This window comes from Leptosomus discolor, chromosome Z, assembly GCF_034619465.1.
Source record: "Leptosomus discolor isolate bLepDis1 chromosome Z, bLepDis1.hap2, whole genome shotgun sequence".
Classification (NCBI taxonomy): Eukaryota; Metazoa; Chordata; class Aves; order Leptosomiformes; family Leptosomidae; genus Leptosomus; species Leptosomus discolor.
This window is the reverse complement of record NC_141419.1, coordinates 36,108,104-36,127,683: the sequence shown is the minus strand read 5'-3', so window position 1 is coordinate 36,127,683 and position 19,580 is coordinate 36,108,104. Positions and strand designations below refer to the sequence as shown.

At 42.8% G+C, this 19,580-nt stretch overlaps 1 protein-coding gene across 1 annotated transcript in view; it reads left to right on the top strand.

Moving 5' to 3' along the window:
* Positions 1–19,580, top strand: part of MAMDC2 (MAM domain containing 2) — a 64,235-nt gene that overhangs the window by 19,651 nt on the left and 25,004 nt on the right. The window contains exons 3-6 of the mRNA XM_086479819.1: positions 12,033–12,298; positions 13,011–13,095; positions 15,684–15,821; positions 18,113–18,369. Of these exons, the coding sequence (XP_086335945.1) occupies positions 12,033–12,298; positions 13,011–13,095; positions 15,684–15,821; positions 18,113–18,369 (746 nt within the window). The remainder of the gene's footprint in view (positions 1–12,032; positions 12,299–13,010; positions 13,096–15,683; positions 15,822–18,112; positions 18,370–19,580) is intronic.

The window sequence follows — 19,580 nt, the reverse complement described above, 5'->3', positions numbered from 1 at the left end:
TTTACTCTCAGCTTTTGAGGTGTGGAGGAGAAGCAGCAGCTCTGGGAGTTTCACCCTCTTCGTGCTGTGGAAATGGGTCTTTCTCCTGCTCCACAGTAAAAGGAGGGGCAGGGAACCATGACAGAAGGTTGCTCTGATAACACGTTTCGTGACAAATGTCTCTTATGTGTGAGTTGTGGAGCAGCTGGCAATGCTATTTGAGTTTATAGCTTGGAGCAGAGGTTGGAAAAGACAATCCTACACCTTCACTTTTAAGAGACGGGTGGCATATGTGTGAAACTTGAACCCAAAATAAAGGTGGTGGAGCTAGTCTAATTGCTTGTTAACATTTAATAAGGAGTTAATTGCCTCTGTAATCCCAAAGATATCCATTGATATTGCTCAGGCAAGTACAACTGCAAATTTCTTCAGTGAACAATGAGCTTTCTTTGCAGGCGGCACAAGTTTCTGACTCTGCAGAGTAACAGGTGAAACCGGTGGGATCAGCTGCCAGGACAGTTTGGGACATGAAAATCTGTTTCTTGACAGCAGGAACAAAGCGGTGAGTCACTGCCAGTGACCAGCCAGGCATGCCAGGACTCCAGCCGGCGCTGTCAAGTGCGGAGAGCCGCATATGGGAGTGCTCGCATGTGCCCGGCGAGAGCTCCTGGCTCCGATTTCCACCCGAAGGCTGCGTGTTTGCAGAAAATACTTTTCCAGCAGAGAATTCACTGTTCCTGGGGAAACTGTAGACATACAGAAAATGTGTTGGGACCAGTGCTGAATGTGTTCGTTGACACTGTGTGAGCTTTGGTAACACCTTCAGGCGTTCCAGCATTTGCCTTGTCTCAAATAACTTCTGAACTATACTTTATGGCAAACACGACACTAAAAGGCTCTCTCAGAAAAACTGGACCAAGGACTGTGTTTAGAAAGACCACACAAAGCTTGGCAGATAGAGCAAAATTATTTCTGTAGAGCTTATTTTCTGCATAGTTTCTTTTTATTTAGAGTAAGTACAAGGCACGTGCTTCTCATTCGGGCTCGTCTGTTGATACAGTCGATACCACAACCAGCTCAGGCAGTCCTCCACGCTGAAAAATGGCAGCAGGGACTGGGAGGGCACAGCGGTCAGTATCTTAATGTGGTTTTTTTTGACACTCAGTTCTTCCCTAAGCATCCATCTGTAACGTCTGTTGAGTACTAACAGCCAGCTGGGAGGATGTAGCATTGGATCTGCTGGGGCCTTTTGGGGGTCCTTTGATTACGTTCTGAGCAACGGAAGTGGGGCATACATTTGCAAGGGAACCTCTCCCTGTGGATAGTGTTAAGTGCCTGGTGAGATTTGGCAGCCCAAGTGTGCCAGGGTAAACTAATCTAAAGGGGTTTACCTAAACTTCATCTAATGTCCGTGTGATCTCCCTAGGATATTTAGGATGTACAGTGAGTAGAATGAAGCCTAATAGCCTTAATAATCTGTTAGAGGGGAAAAAAAATCCCAGGAGGGCCCATAAACTCTAACGCTTTGGAAAGTTTTGACAAGCTTTTACTTACTTTGGCAGTGAGGATATCCTGAAGGAAACAGTGTCATGAACTGCCAGGGTCAAATCGATAGGTTTTTTCCAATGATCAGTTTATATCTCAAGTGCTGTTTCTGTCTTGATAAATGTGCATTACAGCTCAACCAAGGTATGCTAAATGCCCTTACAAGCAAATTCCTGAGGACAATACTGGATATTCAGTGGAATGACATTGCAGTAAGTGCTAAAATCTGCCAAAACTTTCAGTAGCTTTTTACTTCCAAAGTTATCTAGAAAAAAATGGAAATATTTGGGCCCTGTGTTAAAAATAAAGTCTGAGCATCTGCAGTGACAAGTGTCCCTGGGCAGCTGGGGAATGTGTGAAGGGGCTGCCTGAAGAAATTAGTTTGTTGGCTATTGCCTAGCAAGGGAAAGCAGAGAGGCCACCACGACATGACAGACATGTGAAGAGTGGATGGGGACAGACAGATGGCAGAGCCCTGTGAATACTCTGGGTGACATCTGATGGCCTGAGATGGATTCAGATGTATGAGGTGGTTCATTGACTTGGACTCAGTCCTGAAGAAGTTGACTGGATGTTTTAATTAAAACACAAATCCCAGGGGAGATAAAATGTCTCAAAACTCTTGTTGATTATAGGCAGCAATTAGATACCTTGTGGAAAGCAAAATACTGATGCCTAAATCTCCTAAATGCCTCAAGATTCATAACATTCATTGGCATCCATTTCTTCCTGTTCCCTTAGACTGGAGTTTGCACAAGGAGATGTCTTCTGCTTTTGATACCAAGTGATCCGTATAAACATAATTATGGGTAGTCCAAATGTCTTGCTTGTAGCTGAACGCACACAACTGAATATCCTTCCAGTGGTATTAAAGACTGCAACTCTTGAGGCAGAGGGGAGGGAGCTGTGGGGCGTCAGCCTCTCCCCACAGAGGCCCACAGCATACTGTAAAATAATTTGAGATCTTCTGAATTTTGAGGCCAGCAGTAAATTTATCAATGTGCAATTTTCTATAATCTCTGTAAAAACTGGAAAGTCATTCCAGAGTTAATAAGTACATGCAAGTTTCTGGGAAAAAAACAGACCAAGCTTTCATTCCTGCCTTTTGATTTATAGCATTTCATATTTTTTAAAATCACCCACTCAACCAAAAAGGGATAGAGTGTAATAACTGAAGAAGAAAAAACAAAGCTCAGAGTAGTCGTAATAGGTTGAATTCCATGCTTCCTGGGCTGTGAAATTAACCTCTTACTTAATTTTGCCAGTTTTAACAGTTTATGTTTAAGGATACTCATCTAGAAGTCACCATTCATGTTTGTTGAAAGGAGCTCCATTGCAGTAGTAGGGTTATGACCTGAGTCCCTGTGCTCAGCTTCCAATGGATGTACTCTACTATGGAGCATGGTTATGTATCATTTGAAGTGTAATTTCTGCTTGAAGGGGAGAGGCAGGAAGCTGGATGCATTATACTTGAATGAAAAATCCTTTGGCAAACGTCTCTGGACGTAGGGATCTCTGGACACAGCGGCAGCTGGTGATAAACGAGTTAGGAGACAGTAACCTCCAACAGCTTTTGGAAACTGATGGTGTTGCTAGGCTGTTCCCTCAAATGACCTTGCACCAGGTTACTGCTAGCACCCGTCAGGATCTGATTAGCCCACCTGTAAGCACTTTCTGTAGTCACCTATTTCAGGACATGGATATAAATATGTACCTCATCTATTAGCAGTTCTGTTTGTATTTTGTGACATGAGATCACTGATCAGCCCACTATAAGCCTGTCAGTCATCCTAATGATCCTGGTATTAAAAAAAAAATAATTATAAAACTGCCAAACTTACAGAAACCAGGAAACCAAACTCACAGCAGTTCAAATTCTGAAGCCAGTGAAACCAAGTAAATATTTCAACTGTTTTTTTTGGTCTAGGTAGGACTTACAGCCCGGGTGAGTATCATAGTAAATGTAATTTAGGCCAGGCACATTTATGTCTTTCCTTGGAGGGACAGGGCTTGTGGGCAAAGGTTACACTTTATTAGTTGATCTGATGTAGCTGAGAGAGACGACAAGCGTTTAGGCAGATGAGCTGGTTTTCAGGGTAATGCAGTAGGCCAAGTGATTTGGCAGTCACAGACAGAGCAGATCCATGCAGTAGCAAAGTTTTACTTTTATAATCTTTCACTGAGTGCATCCCTGTAGTTTGCAGATGCACTCCAGGCGGCTGCCAGTTGAGGGTTTTTTCTTTCACCAAGGGCAGTGTTGCAGCCTGGCCCAGGACCTCCCTGCATGCTGTGACCCCACTCTCTCATCCACCTAAGCCAAGTCACACTGGGCAGACTTTTGTTTCTGCTCACCCTGGCTCACTTGTCCTCTCCCTCCCAGGGCTGCTGCTTGCTGCGACCAGTCTTCCTGCTTCACTGGCTGAGTGCAGGTTTGCTTCAGTTTTGCTTATATGGTGGGTGCCATGGGCTTTTAGTTTAACCCCTTTGGAGTATACCAAGGAAGTTTCTTAACCAGGAATTCTTTGCACAAAGGCATGATCTTCCAGATTAATGGAAATCCTGACATGTGGCAACCAAATCAGGGTTGGCTGGGTTGCAGTATCTCTTTCTTCTCTCTCTCAAACTCTTATGCCCTGTGGCTATGCTTGTCAGTCTGATCCAAGCAGAAGCATGGCCGGAAAAAAAACCTCTCTTAAAACACGAGAAGTCCCCTGTCTCATGATCTGGCTCACCAGCTTCCTCATGTTGATTCCCCTGTGAGATGTGGGCCAACAGTTTGGTATGGGTTGCAAGATGATAGAAATCACAGAGATGGCTTTTTGAAAGAGCTGTTGCAAGAAAAAACAGAGGTACCAGAAAAGAACCTGGAAGCCTTTGTGTCAGCAGATAAAAAGCTGTCAAAGTTATCTAATGAACAGCATGAAAAGGAGAACAAAGTGGTCTGAACAGCAGCTCACTGGGACTGATGGCTTGGCTGGAACAAGCAGAAAGAAAACTTGAAAAGTGTATTAAAAATCTGTGAGATCATTGTGAAAGAAAACAAACCCACATGCTTGTGTTCAGAACAAACAGAAGATGTGGTGTGATTGGTGCCTGATGTAAGGATCTTGGGATTTCAAGAGGGAAAGCAAGGAGAGGACCCAGCTGTTGCCAAAAAGCTCTTATAAGTTAAAGTGTCCCCAGTGCAGTGGAGCAGCTCCTCTAAATCAGAAACAGAAAACGGCAGCAGAAGCCGGCCCTTTGCCAGACTTTCACAGGCATGCTGACGGATCAAGGCTGGAAGGCATTGCCACTGTGGTAGTAGCTGCAACCAGATGCCACAGTCACAGAGTGTTTCAGGGCTAATTGTATTACTTTTATGGTTTTTCGCAGGCTTGCCAACAGATGTATTTCTGAACTTTCTCGGGGAGCAAAGGACAGGGCAGGAGGTGGGGCTGGTACTGAATCCAAGGCCTCGGCTGGGGAAGGAGCCTTTGAAGATTCGTCCCCCAGGGCTGGGAAACTTGAGCTCTCTGGCCCAGTCTGGTGGCCACGGCCAACAAAGGGTTAAACGAGAAATCTTAGTCCCTGTAGGGAGACTCAGTTTGTAAAGTAAGGTGAGCTGCCAGGGCGTTCATCGCCGGAGGCTGTGCTTTCCAACAAAATGCTTTGGTTTTCAGTAAATAATACTCGGCTTTGTGAAAGTTGCTTGGAAACCCCATTGTTCCCCCTGAAGAAGCCGAGTAGCACAGGGTCAGATTTAGTGGGGTCCTCAGGTGCCCTCCCTGCCTGGGCAGTGAGGGGGGTCCGGGCAGCTGGCAGCGGCCAGGCAGGACCACGGGCTTTTGCTGCAGAAAGGTGACTGCTTTAGGCTAGAGGTGCCCCTGTAGATGCACAGGGGGAGGAAAAGCCCTGACAGCAGTGGTTCATGTCAGCCGCTGCAGACAACAAACACACACCATCTCCTACTTCTGCATCCCTCAGCTATTTTCACAGAGCTGCATTTGAGAAACCACAGAGGAGACAAGGAGGTTTAAAGACCAAAAAGTGTTTCCCTATGATGGCAATGCTAATTGGTCCCAGCGTATAACGTGCAGTTCTGGTGTGAATCTAATGACTTACCAGAAATAAAGTAATCTGTGGCTCGATGGGAATGAAAATAACAGTTACGGCCTCACGGGTCAAGTAGCTTTAATCATGGCGCCACCCTGAATGTTTTGGGACTGAGCCTCTGCCTTCATTAACGTGGGCCAGGCTTTGCCGCTCAGCCCTGTGCGCCTCTGTGTGCATCTGTGCGCATCTGTGCATCCCGGGGCAGAACTGCTGTCGCAAGTCTCCCAGGGGTCAAGGGTAAGTGGTTAAACACCGACTCTCGCAAGAGTGGGCTGGTGTTTCTGCACTTTCTGTCTGCCAGATGAGGCTGGGGAGAGGGGGCGTGGGGCAGACCCCCCGGGGGCCTGGGTGGTGAACAGGTCTCCTTGGGTCCAGCCGTGGTGGCAAGAGGCGATGCTTTCTCCAGCTGCCTGGGATGCACTGCTGCTACTGAGGGACCTTGCTCACACAAAAGGTCTTAGTGGCTCTTTATGCACATCAGGTTTGCTGCCATTGTGGCCAAGACTGCCCAGAGGGGACCTGCCCTGTGGCAGGCAGATGGGCAGCAAGGAGACGCACCCTGCCAGACCTGCATCGCATCATGGCATCCAGCACAGGGACCTGGGGCAAGGCCTTGGTGCCCCCTGGCCCCCTGGCCCCATGCTGCCCAGCTTTTAAGGCTGCATGGACCACAAATAGCTGCAAAGACTTCGATAACAGCTCTCTGCTTGTAGGTTGAAAGATATTGAAGTATTCCAAACTGCATTCATTTGACTTCTCATTAAAAATCACCATTATAGTTGCAATTTAAACTGATTCTTTAACCCCAGCACAGTATTGTGGGAACAGCTGAAGCTTTTGTGCAGGTTTTTGTGTGTTTGATTGGTTTGGGGATTTACTTTACTTTTAGTTTCTTCATGGAATTGTAGGACAAAACCTTCCTCCAGTTGAAGTCACTTGCTCATGCAATTCTTTGCTTTCCCAAGGCACTGCCGAAAAAAATTTGAAAGGAATCCACCGCACCCTCCAACTCTTCCCTCCAAAACACCTTACCAAAATGCATGGTGATTGTTCATGATTAAAGGAAAGATTTTCTTCAGAAAACATCAACTTTTCATAGATAGGATCAATTTAACATTGATCCACACAGTTCTGTTTTTCAAGACAAATTGTCAGCAAAAAATGTCCAATTTAGTTGAAAAGTTCGCTTTCTACTGAAATGAAACTCAGTGAAAAATGTAGTGTTGAGTCTGAAGCTTTCCTATCCAGTGCCTCAAGCCCTCTCCTAGGTTCACCCAAAATCTCATATGAAGTAGCTGGTAGAATTTCTGTGTTCTTAACTTAAACTCTGAACCTTCATATAAACCTCGTCTACACCCAGGGGTAGCTTCCATGTGCAAACTTCATTTGGAAAATCATATCTTTCTGGCTGTATTGTTAATATTTTTAATTAACTTTTCCCGGAGATGTAAGGAGGCTTAATAGGTTGCAAATATTGAAGTGCTTTGCTGCCTTTATTTATTTATTTATTTATTTTGGCAGTAGAATATTTTTAAAAAACCACACTGAAGCCATGGCCCAAAGTCCAAACACTGAGAGAAGGTATCAGTGATACATTTTTGTCTTAAGAAACCTTGGTAATATTCTCTCCTGTTTATGGGAAGTACAGAGAAAATCCAAACAAGACTGGTAACTTTAAGACATTTCTTACAACTTTTCTGTATAAATGAGTGCCTAATCAAATGTCAATTCCCAAACTTTTTCTGCTTCATATTCTTAGTACTGATTCTCTTGGAGCTCACTGCTTCTATGCAGTTTTTCTTGTAAAGTTGCTCTGTGGCTGAACTAAGCCAACAGCTGTGTCAGATATAAACCCCCAAAGGGTCTAATATGTCTGTGGTTACTCTTCCAAACTTTTACTGAGGAAATACATCATTGAAAAGCTAACCAGTAATTTTAGTTGTCCCAGTTGGTTTTTTTCATTTTGTCAATGGAATTTGCTTTAGTTTATTAGCCAATGTCTGGCATTTTGTCATGTTTGTGCTATTTACAGAGAAAGCCATCAGTGTAGTTTCTGCACTGTTTTTGGGAAAAAGTAGTACTGCTGGTCTTAACCCCCTTTCACCTAAGCCATTGATATAATCACTGCTGACTGGTGTATTGATGTGTATTTGGTAAGTAAACGTAAAAAGAAAAAGTTAAATATAGATTTGGAAAATTTGGTTGAATGACTCATGGACTTAATGTATCACCAACTGTAATTGAGAGAGACTCTGTACAGAACTGCTTATTAGAGCAGCAAGATGAGAGACACGCATACAGGATTTTAAAGGTCTCCTTTTGTGAGTCTTACTGCCCTGATGCATGGTTGCGTTGAGGAGGCATAGGTTTGAAACACTGGGTCCTAATCCCCCTGGGCTCAATGCTTTGCTTGGACATAGAGGAATGTAAAATGACCGTGTGCTTGGTCCTGTACAGTTTGATTCAACTGTCAAGAAGACAGTGAAGTTATGCAGTAGGTAAAAAGTCATTATAGGAATGTGGGTAAAAAGTGCGTGACTTGCCAGCCTGAGTAGTGAGTGAGTGGTGAGGGAAATATATCTGGGAGCCCACTTTTTCCCATCTCTTCTCCTGGCTGTAGGTGTTTGCCTTCACCAGGTAACTGCTAGCTGTTTGCAATAAAAGGTAGTTAGTGGTCCCTGCCTTTAGCCATCTGTGAAGAATCTTCTTCACCCTAATGGCAAAACCCCATGCCATTCCCTAAAAATGGTAAGAAAGTGCAGCTTTCCTGTATTTGCACAGCTCCTCATACTGCTTAGGGCTGCATCTGTCCCCTGAGCAAGTAATTGCCAGAACATGTATGCTTGCATTTCTGTGTCATCAGGCTTTTCCTAGCATTTTGTCATCCTCTCTTTTGCTTTCCTGTGATTTTGAAAAGTAGCTCTCTCTTAATAACTCCTAAGTGCTGTGGACATTTGGAGGAGGAGTATTTTGAGGAAAAAAAATCATGTGGTATGCTGCAAAATGAAGCTGCATGTTGCATTTTTAATGAGAGATTTCAGGCTACACCACTGTGCATTCATCAAATTCTCCATAGACTGCTAAATATCATTCTGTTACTCCCACAAACAAGTGTGGAAAGTTGCCTGCTTCTTTACTCCAAGGAACCCTCTCTTTGCATTGATTTGCTCTCACAATTGCTCTGTGTCAGTCCTTGAGGTCCGTTTTGTGAGACCTTCCTTTCTGCAGCAATGGTACATGTTGTTGCTATTACTGAAATACAGTTTAGTAGAAAGGCCATTTAGTCAATGCCAGTATTCATTTGGAAGAAGTCTAACATTAGCATTTTCTGTGCTTGATACTGGAAAGTGCCAGGCTCCGTGATCCTGATTAGCAAAGCATTTAAACTTACACATAAAGCTCTTTATCAGTGCTCTCATTGATTTCAGTGGAGACAATCACACATTTAAACTTCCAGAAGATACTAAAGTGATTAGCATGTTGGGGGTAAGAGCACTACATTTCTGGAGACTTAATGAATAGGTCAAATTAATCTTTTTTATAAAAGCAACCAAAAAAAAAATCAAAACCAACCCACAATTGAAAAGAGAGTTCGTGATCTTTGCTCTCATGTCAGTGGGGAATCACACCAAGTGAGAGCAAGTGTAAAGCAAAGAGAGAACACACAGTCGAGTTTACAGTAACATAACCATCCTGAGTGGATACTCTAAGACGTTTTCTTTCTCTTTTAAGTGACTATTTTTGTAGAAGAACCTTAGTTTACTTATAATTAAGTCTTAAAGACAGCCAGCCATTTAAGCCTCATAGCTGGTAATTTGAGGTCTTCATGTGAATGTGTTTTCCTATGTCAACACTAATTTATTTCTGGAAAAAAAAAAATATTATAAGAAGGCTCTGTTTCCTGTGGGGTTTCATATGAAGTGTAGACAAAAATAACACTGAAATCTAAACTGAAATTGCCAGGTATGGATTCTGAATTTTAGGTTTCTTTGTAAGAAAAATTATCCAAATTCAGACTAACCTAAAGACACAGGTTCTTCGTCTGAACGGGGTATTGCCACTTATATCAATTAGAAACAAATGTGTGAGAAGCATTCGACTTCTGATAGAGCCTTGGTGACTTCCCTCTATCCTCTGTGCATGTGAAAAAACAGGCATACCCTGGACTAGCACCTGCCAGCAAATAAATGCTGTGCGTGCTAACTCTTGTGAATTAACTGGGTATCTGTATGCAAGTGGCTGTTTTATATACTCACATTTTACATAGTGGCAGATTTAAGTATTTGGCAGGTACATCAGGAGTATATTTTAAAATATTTATTCCTGTGTTTATTTTTCTTTCATATGCTGCTGCAGTAATAAGTTACTTGTACTTAACCAGTGATTTTGTATATTCCTCCAAGAGGCTAAAACCACATGCAGTAGATATAAAGAAAAATTATGATAGGAGGCAAAAAAAAAAAATTCCATTCCCTAAAAGGGAAAGAAAACACCGCTTTTCTGTATTTATACAGTCCCTTATACTGCTTAGGGCTGCATCTACCCCCTAAAGTAAGTAGCAATTGTGTATCTTACCTCTGTTAAACAAAAATGTGCAGTACAAATGGGTTGCTGTGCACAGTGTCTGCAGGTGATAGAGGAAGCAGATAGATGCAGGGAGATGCTGTAACATGCACTGCCCAAGGAATCGGGTGTTGTCAGAACTGCTGCCCACTCCTGGCATCTTCTGGAAGGTATATAGATGACTTTGAGAACCTCATAGACCAGATCTGTAGCTGCTCTTTCCCTTGGGGGGTGCCATTGGCTGTCCACGCAGATGATTTTTTTCACATCAGAGAGAGTACTTTTGAAGAGGCAATAGGGGAGCTCCTAGGAAGCAACCCCAGGGTGGCTTGGTAGAGTTGGAGGGTTCAGGCAGAATTTGGGAGGGGAGGGTGTGCCTCAAAGGCAAGGAATATATTTAACATCAGTCTGACTACTAATGTGTCCAAGTTAAGGAAGTGCTTACATATGTGTGGAAACTGAGACAAGCTCTATGGTCAAGTGAAATTAGATTAAAGAAGAAGACACACATGCTCTGGGGAGTCTAAAGAGGATAGGTGTGATGTGCTGCTGGGTGAAGAACTGACTCGACACAGTACCTGACAGTTCTTAAGACTCTTGTTTGCAGCCTGGCTGCTGAGAATTAGTATCAGGAAGGGATTTGTCTGATATACATTGCCACTAGGTTAGAAGGATCATTTTCCAGTTAGTCTATGGGATCATGTTTCAGACATGGATGTCCTAGCTTGTTTTGCTGGGGTTTTTTAAATTTTCTTTCTCTCTCTGTTTTACTTCTTTCTGGCATTGCATGCCAGGTTTCTGTGACTCCTGTATCCCATTCTACCCTCCTGGTCTTGGTTTTGATGTGTTAGTAAAGTCATAGAATCATCAGGTTGTAATAGACCTCTAAGATCATCAAGTCCAATTGATGATCAAGTCCGTTGACCTAATACCACCATGCCCATGAAACCATGTCCAGAAGTGCTACATCTACACATTTTTCGAACACCTCTAGGGACAGTGACTTCCCTGGGCAGCCTGTGCCAATGTTTCTTTACTCTTTCAGTAAAGAAATTTTTCCTAATGACCAATGTAGCGCAACTTGAGGGTTTCTCTGTGATTTATTTACTGTTGCCTCCTTTTTCTACATGTTGTTTCTCTGGCATTTTTTGGCCTCCTCGTGCATTTTTATTTTGTCATTGGATCCTTTATTTTGTTTTTACAGAGAAGGTTATGTTTTAGGCCCTGCTCCTAAAATACCCATCCAGAGAGTAATTTTGAACTAACCCCAGTGAGACTGGTGATATGTTTAAACATAGCTTTACATTCAGCACTTTTTTGAATCAGCAGATTTGTACATGTTAATTTTACTACTTAAGAGTGTCTCTCTAGTTTTCTTCTTTCAAACCAGAAATGCTGTCCTTTTTGGTGGCAATGTGTTTTTTATGTATTGTTTTAAAATCTTAATTCTAAAAATGATGTTAAAAAGTTTGGATCTGTAAAACAACTAAAAATTGCTGCAATATTCCTGCCTATGTAAGTTAGCTTGTCAATCAAATCTTCTGTCTATAGCTATCAGTTCTGGAGGACAATACTTACTTAATAATCTGCTTTACGCTGATACAACATCTTTCTCTGAACATTTCCAATAATTTTAAAATTGTGATTAAAAACGCTACGAGACACATGAAGTGACATTTGTGTGGGTACAGTGCGATATCAAAAGGTTAATGACTTGCTTAATGAATGAGCAGTCATCTCAATCTCCTGACTTAGCCCCAAAACAACCATTCCTTTATAAATAAGTACTTTTGTCCAGGTATGCAAAAGCAAAGACTCTGACATTTATTATTCTGATGCGTGTCTGTTCCCAGGACATTACATTTCTGTGGATACATCTTATGAGGGTGAGAAAGCAGTGCTGTCCAGCCCTGAGCTGTACTCTGAGGAGTGGAGCTGTCTCAGACTGATTTATCAGATAGCAGCAACTCCAGAGACTTCACATGATCCTGCCAGGCTCAACCTGTACCTGAGGCAAGAAGGAGAGAGCTTTGATCGTCTGCTGTGGTCAGCCAAGGAGCCTTCAGATAGCTGGCTCATAGCTAGCTTAGATTTAACTAACAGCACAAAGAGATACAAGGTAAGCCCGATTTTGGAAGACACCACAGGCTTTCTGGTGCATGTGTTGGGGTGTATGGACTGCTTTTTGAACGTGTTTGCTCTGGGCCGTAGTCTTGGCTTTCACCTCTAGCGCTGGCAGCATGTGAGTCAGTCGACCCCTCTGCCCCAAAAATCAATGAGCAGAGTTGGCTTGAGTCAGGCAGCTGGTGCTCTTCCCAGCGAACGCGTGGCGCGGGAAAGTACGGCCAGCTGAGCCAGTGGTGAAGATGCCTCACCTTGCAGCAGCCCTGCAGAGCTGCTGGCGTGCTGGAGCAGGTATGTGACCTCCCAGGTCTTGGGTCTGCAGCTGCGCTCACTCGTTCTTGTCTTCTGTGTCCTTCTGGGAGGAGCCAGAAGCTGAGAGGAGAGTATTTCTACCCAACACCCGTCACATCGCATTCTCTTACAGTAATGTCCTGTATAGCCACAGCTGAGGAATATGGAGTCCCATACTCTTCTATGAAGTGTGGGATTTTTTTGGCCTTGTCTCATTGTGCCTTCGGTGTGCCTTCTGTCCTTGAGGAAGTGCATTGACTCTGTCTTTAATGCGTTCTGCCAAGCTCTTTCAGCAAAACACCTCTGACTGTAAGGGTGATGAGAATTTGTTCTCCTGTTTATCCTGTTTTAAGTGTCCAGGGTGATAACGGAAATACTGAAACCCTAAAATTTACAGTTTGGTTTATATTGTGCAGATTGTACTGGAAGGTGAAATGGGACAAGATAAATCTGCCAGTATAGCAGTTTTTGAAATTAAAATAACTCCTGGATATTGTATTGGTAAGTACTGTCTGCTCAGCTCCCATATTCTCTGCATAGGAAAAAATGCCTTGTTGGCAGTTTTAAAACCTAGCTTTACAAAAAAGACAATGGCCTTTTCCTTCTTGAAAAGTAGGCTGCTATATTCAGTATTTTTTAAGCTAAGGTTGCACACACTAATACACAGTTTCATTCACCCATCTCTGTGATACTGCATCTGGAATATTGTGTCCAGTTCTGGGCCCCTCAGTTCAAGAAGGACAGGGAACCGCTTGAAAGAGCCCAGCACAGAGCCCCAAAGATGATGAAGGGGGTGGAACATCTCCTTCTGATGAAAGGCTGAGGGAGGTGTGTCTCTTTAGCTTGGAGAAGTGGAGACTGAGGTGTGATCTCATTAATGTTTATAAATACATAAAGGGTGAGTGTCAGGAGGATGGAGCCGGGCTCTTCTCAGTGATGGCCAGGACAAGGGGCAGCAGGTGCAAGCTGGAGCAGAGGAGGTTCCACATTAACATAAGGAAAAACTTTTTTCCTGTGAGGGTGACAGAGCACTGGAACAGGCTGCCCAGAGAGGTTGTGAGTCTTCTTCTCTGGAGACATCCAAAACCCGCCTGGATGCATTGCTATGTGATCTGGTCTAGGTAGTCCTGGTCTGGCAAGGGGGTTGGACTAGATGATCTTTTGAGGTCCCTTCCAACTCCTACTATTCTGTGATTCTGTGATATAGACATTTCACATAAAATAATTAATTCTAGAGCTATTTATTGTTCAAGCGGGAACGAGTGTTATATTTTTGTAAACCTAGACTGCTGCAAATATTAGCCATAACAGCTGTGACATTATTTCTGTCTGCCTGCTCATGCTTCCTTACAGTGGCATCTTGCAGGATGCAGAGTCAAAACTCTGTTGATATTTACACTTACTGCTATTTCCTCATGACATATGCCAAAAATCGCTAATGCAGTTCAAAAATTTCAGTGGCTAGGAGGCTGGAAGACCTTTGCATTTTTGGGGAGCTTTGGTGGAATCCAACCAAATTGTCATAATTCTTTGGCTCTGTGAAGGAAACAAAGCAGTCTCATTACTGCTATGAAATATGAGTCCTACTTTGCTTTTAGCCATCCCTAATTTATAAGTGGAAGTTCTGCTGTGGTGGATTGACCCTGGCCAGATGCCAGGTGCCCACCAAAGCCACTCTATCACTCCCCCTCCTCAACTGGACAGGGGAGAGGAAAAAAAATATAACAACAGGCTTGTGGGGTTGAGATAAGGACAGGGAGATCACTCAACATTTACTGTCACAGGAAAAACAGACTCAAATTCTGGAAAATGTAATTTATTACAAATTAACTCAGAGAGGAGCAATGAGAAATAAAACCAAATCTTAAAACACCTTCCCCCCACCCCTCCCTTCTTTCCCGGGCATAACTTTGATCCCGATTTCTCTCCCTCCTCCCCCGCAGCAGCACAGGGAGGGAACAGGGAATGGAGGTTGTGGTCAGTTCATCGCTCTGTTGTTCCTGCTGCTCCTTCCTCCTCAGGGCAAGGACTCCTCACACATTTCCCCTGCTCCAACGTGGGGTCCCCCTCACGGGAGAAAGTCCTCCATGACTTCTCCAGCATGAGTCTTCCCACGGGTTCAGTCCTTCATGAACTGCTCCAGCGTGGGTCTCCTTCATGGCGTGCAGTCCTTCAGGAACCGACTCCTCCAGCGTGAGCCCCCCTCAGGGGGTCTCTAGCAGCAAACCTGCTCCAGCGTGGGCTTCTCTCTCTCCATGGACCACAGGTCCTGCCAGGAGCCTGCTCCAGTGCAGGCTTCCCACGGGGTCACAGCTTCCTTCAGGCATCTACATACTCCGGCGTGGGGGCCCTCCACGGGCTGTAGGCAGTCATCTGCTCCACCGCCCACGGGCTGCAGGGGGACAGCCTGCCTCACCATGGTCTTCACCACAGGCCGCAGGGGAATCGCTGCTCCGGTGCCTGGAGCATCTCCTCCCCCTCCTTCTTCACTGACCTTGGTGTCTGCAGGATGTTTCTCTCACATATTCTCACTCCTCTCACTCGCTGCAATTACTGCTGCCCAACAACTTTTTCACTCTCTTAAATACGTTATCACAGAGGCGAAAAACGCTGACGCTGATTGGCTCGGCCTTGGCCAGCAGCGGGTCCGTCTTAAAGCTGGCTGGCATTGGCTGTATCTGACATACAGGAAACTTCTAGCAGCTTTGTACAGAAGCCACCCCTGTAACCCCCCCTGCTACCAAAACCTTGCCACGCAGACCCGTTACATCTGCTCTGACTATTTAATACTATGAAGTGGTATATTTTAAAATACTTTTTTTTTTGGTTCTAAATTACAGCAGTCCTATATTGCAAAATAATGAAAAGATAGATTGGACCGAACGGGATGGAAATGAGAATTTTATCAAAAATTGTGGCTAAGTTTGCTTCCATTTATTATAATCTGTTAAGTGCTGTGTCCAGTTTTATAAATATAGCTGTTAACTGCACTGCCATATATAAAATGAGGCCAGTGCTTAGCAATAGCCTCTCTTCCAGTTTCTGTAATGAAAATGTGTGCACTGAGGTAGTGATGTCTGCAATTGCAGAATGTGACTTTGAAGAAAATCATCTTTGTGGCTTCGTGAACCGCTGGAACCCCAATGTCAACTGGTTTGTTGGTGGAGGAAACATTCGCAATTCTCAGTCTATCCTGCCCAAAGACCACACACTTAACAGTGAACTCGGTAAGGAACGAATGTCAAGCAGAAGTATAGTGGAAAATTTGAGTCGATGATCCATGTGTGACTTATACTGCAAATTATTGTGTAAGTTCTTTCTTTTCTCCTGGCTTTGGGTAGGGTAAGAGTGACTTACGGGAAAAAAAGGGATTAGAAGAAGATGGAGGGAATTTGCAGAAGTTCACACAAAGTTTCCTGTAAGTGTTATAATAAGGTTGTTATGCCCTTTGCTAGGCTTCAAAATTACTCAAAATAAGGATAAAATTTTGGATGGAGAGGGGGGAAATTCATCTTTCTGTGGATTCTAAAAGTATGGGCCACAATAATTTTTAAAATCTTGTACCACTGCTTTGTATATCTGGCAGGGGTTTTCCTTCTGTTGGCTGTTGGGAAAGTTGAATAGGAGAGCTAAGGGACTGACACATGTTTGGAGAACCTTGGGTTAAATTGCATAGTTTAGGATTTTTGGTTCTTTTAGTCAAATGTGGTGCTGTTAATACAGTCTGTCAGAGGCAGAATGCTGTGAAGACTTAAAGGATTTTCAGCACTTGCCCTGTATAAAATATTTGTCTCGGCCACCTTGTTAAGAGGAAAATGTTTTACAGAGTCATAGAGAAGGGTTGGGGGCTCTCTTAGCCTTTGATGTAGTGTTGCATGAAGTACCACGGCAGGTGATGGTCAGGAGACCTGGCTGCTGCAGCACACTGTGCATCTCAGACAACCTGATGCTTGTGACAATGCAAGGAATTGCATCATGAAAGGTGAGGTTGATCCTCTTTCCTTAACTCATGCCGCTGTGCCTTTTTATTTATTTCACAATTGTGTGAGTTGAGTACAGAGTGTCAGTCCAGCCCTGCATCACCCCATGGCACCTGGTAAAATTTTGATGGGAGTTTAACTCACACAACTTCAACAGCAGACAGTGGCTCTACCTATTAAATAAAATACTGTATGTGATAGGAAATGCCACCAACTGGGAGGGATCTGTTTTCTTGTAGCCACAGTGTTTCTTTTTCACACCAAACCCTTGCTGCTGACCATTGGATAAGAAGACCCCAAGAAGCCAAAAGTCACAGAAGAGCCTTCTTTTTGCAAGAATTGCACTACGAAGGTACATCAGCCAGGGAGATAATAATTAAGCCATGAAATGTGGTAAAACTGTGGAGTGAAAATGAAGCCCAGAACTCCTCAGGCAAGTACTGCTGAAGTGTCACCAGTCCCCTGGCAGTGGCCAGGCTGGAGGACACCCACAGACAAGCAAGCCCTTTCGTCTCCTTCCACTGGAGTGGTGTGAAGTGACATCTCCAGGTTTGAGAACACTATCAGCTAATTAATGTAGTGGTGTAGATACAAACCTAACAAACAGCATGGTTTGCAGTGTCCATGCAGAAGTACCCTGTCAGTTTGACACTCCATTCTCCTCTAAGATTTCTACTTCTGAAGAATTATTTTTCCGTTCATCAACTGATACTGTGTGATGCTGTGTTTCTGGGAGTGTAGAAGAAGGAAATCTACAGACGCACGCGCATGTGTGCACATGGACGTGTCCTGTTTAAATCGAGATAGCTCTCCCAAAATCAAAGTCTGAGGAGCTGTACCCTTTAAAATTGCTGCAGGTCATATTAGCTGTTGTGAGGGAGGGAGTGTACTCATCTGTAATGCATTTTTCTGTTTATTAGCATCTCCAAAATGTCATCTTTAAGGATTCTACAAAAAACCAGCCTATTCAGTAAAGACAAAACTTTAGAAACCGAATCCTACACAGACCAAGCAGAATTATACAAGCAGTGAAATGTGCAGAATGAAAGTTATTTGCAAATTCATTTGATATATTAAATGAACTGCTGAGTAAAACATGTGAGGAAACATATGGCTTATATTCTTGTTCACGTATTTGGGTTGCCTCAGTAAAAGTTGCACTTGGAAAAAGACTAAATACTATACTGAGCTACTGGGAGGCAGGGAATTTACTGAGTTGTAACACGTTTTTCCATTCATTAATAACTTCCAAAATTCAGAGTATTTACTTTCTTTAATATAAAGGTCTTGAATAAAGACTTAAGAAAGAGCTGGGATTCACTGTGTTGCCAGTTGTATCTTGGCCAAACAACTTTGGGCTATGCATAGAAGGATGGGAGAAAAAAAAAATCTCTTAGAATTACTAAAATTTCCTAGGAATCAACCATTGTTGTCCAGATCATAGAGACAGTTGTCTAGTCCCTGCCCATCTCCTGATACTTCTCATAAGTGGTATACTTAAACACTGTCCTTATACCAAGTTTCTTTTATACTTTTAGGTCACTACATGTATGTGGACTCTGTTTATGTCAAACATTTTCAGGAAGTGGCGCAGCTAATCTCACCAAAGACCACGGCCCCAATGTCTGGCTGCTTGTCTTTTTATTATCAACTTAAGCAAGAGAGTAGCATTGTTTTTACTGTTTACTTGAGAGACATGAGTGGCTTTTATGAAGAGATCTGGAAAACAGACAGTGCACTGAGTGCGGACTGGGCGCTTGCAGAAGTTGACTTCAATGCACCTTACCCCATGGAGGTAAAGCAGTCATTCCTGTAGAGTCCAGATATGACTTCCAGGTTGCATCAGATATCCGTGCTGACTCAGGCCAAGTTGGGAACATGGCAGTGCCCGTCCGGTATCTGAAAGATTTTTATCTGAAAGATGCTGGTGACCTGTTGTTTCCTTTGTCCGCAGCATAAGGGTCAAGGAGGAATCGCTTTCAATACTGGTGCTTCATTTTCAGCAAAGATGAAGTCAGGTGGTGAAGTGCTCCAACAGAATACATTGGGAGGTTGTAGAGTCCTACTAATGTGAGGGCTTTCAGTTCCTACTAAATAATGTCAGTGTTCTCTCAGTCCCATATTGCTGTGACTCGATCCATTTTTGAGGATGCTGAGTATCATAAAATAATGCATGCCTCCCACTGCAGAAGAAAAATGTAAAAAAATTCAAGCTGTATTCTCTACCTTATACACTCCTGCAATTGTCTTTCTGTGCTTTCACAAGATAGAGTCCAAACTTGGGTTCTAATAATGCAGTAGTCCTTAGATGTGAAAATCAGCTCTCTGTGTTTACTATAATTAATTTCAAGAGTATGAGAAAGAAATTGATTTTTTTGTTCCCTAATGTTTACTAAAAAACCTCTAAACCTCCGAAAATTGGAACAAACATTTTATATATATACATATATGTATATGCATTAAAAAATACACACACACGCACATATATATGTATAAAAATATGTGTGTGTGTATATATATATATGGTATATACATACATATATACATTATATCTTTATATATGTAAAATATTAATTCTTATATCTAATACATATATAAATATCTTAGAAGATTGGAATAAACAGTGTATATGTATTACATATACACGTATATACTTACATGTATACCAATATATAATATATATTTTGTACATATATATGTTACATATATATATATATATATATATACTCTCTCCCTAGATATGTACTTCTAATACTAGGATTACAAATACATTTGCTTTCATTCTACGTGCTTTAACTGCACATAAATTATTTGCTAATTCACGGTAAACCTGCAGATTTTCAGAAATTATTAGGGGTAAAACTAGTATTCATCAGATGTTACATAGTCCTTTTGTGAAGTCAGTGACCAGGTCATTCATTTGAATTGTCAGACTTTAAATGGTATGGAAAAGGAGATTAGATCTGATAAGGTCTCATAGTACTGAATGGTAAGTGAATTACTTAT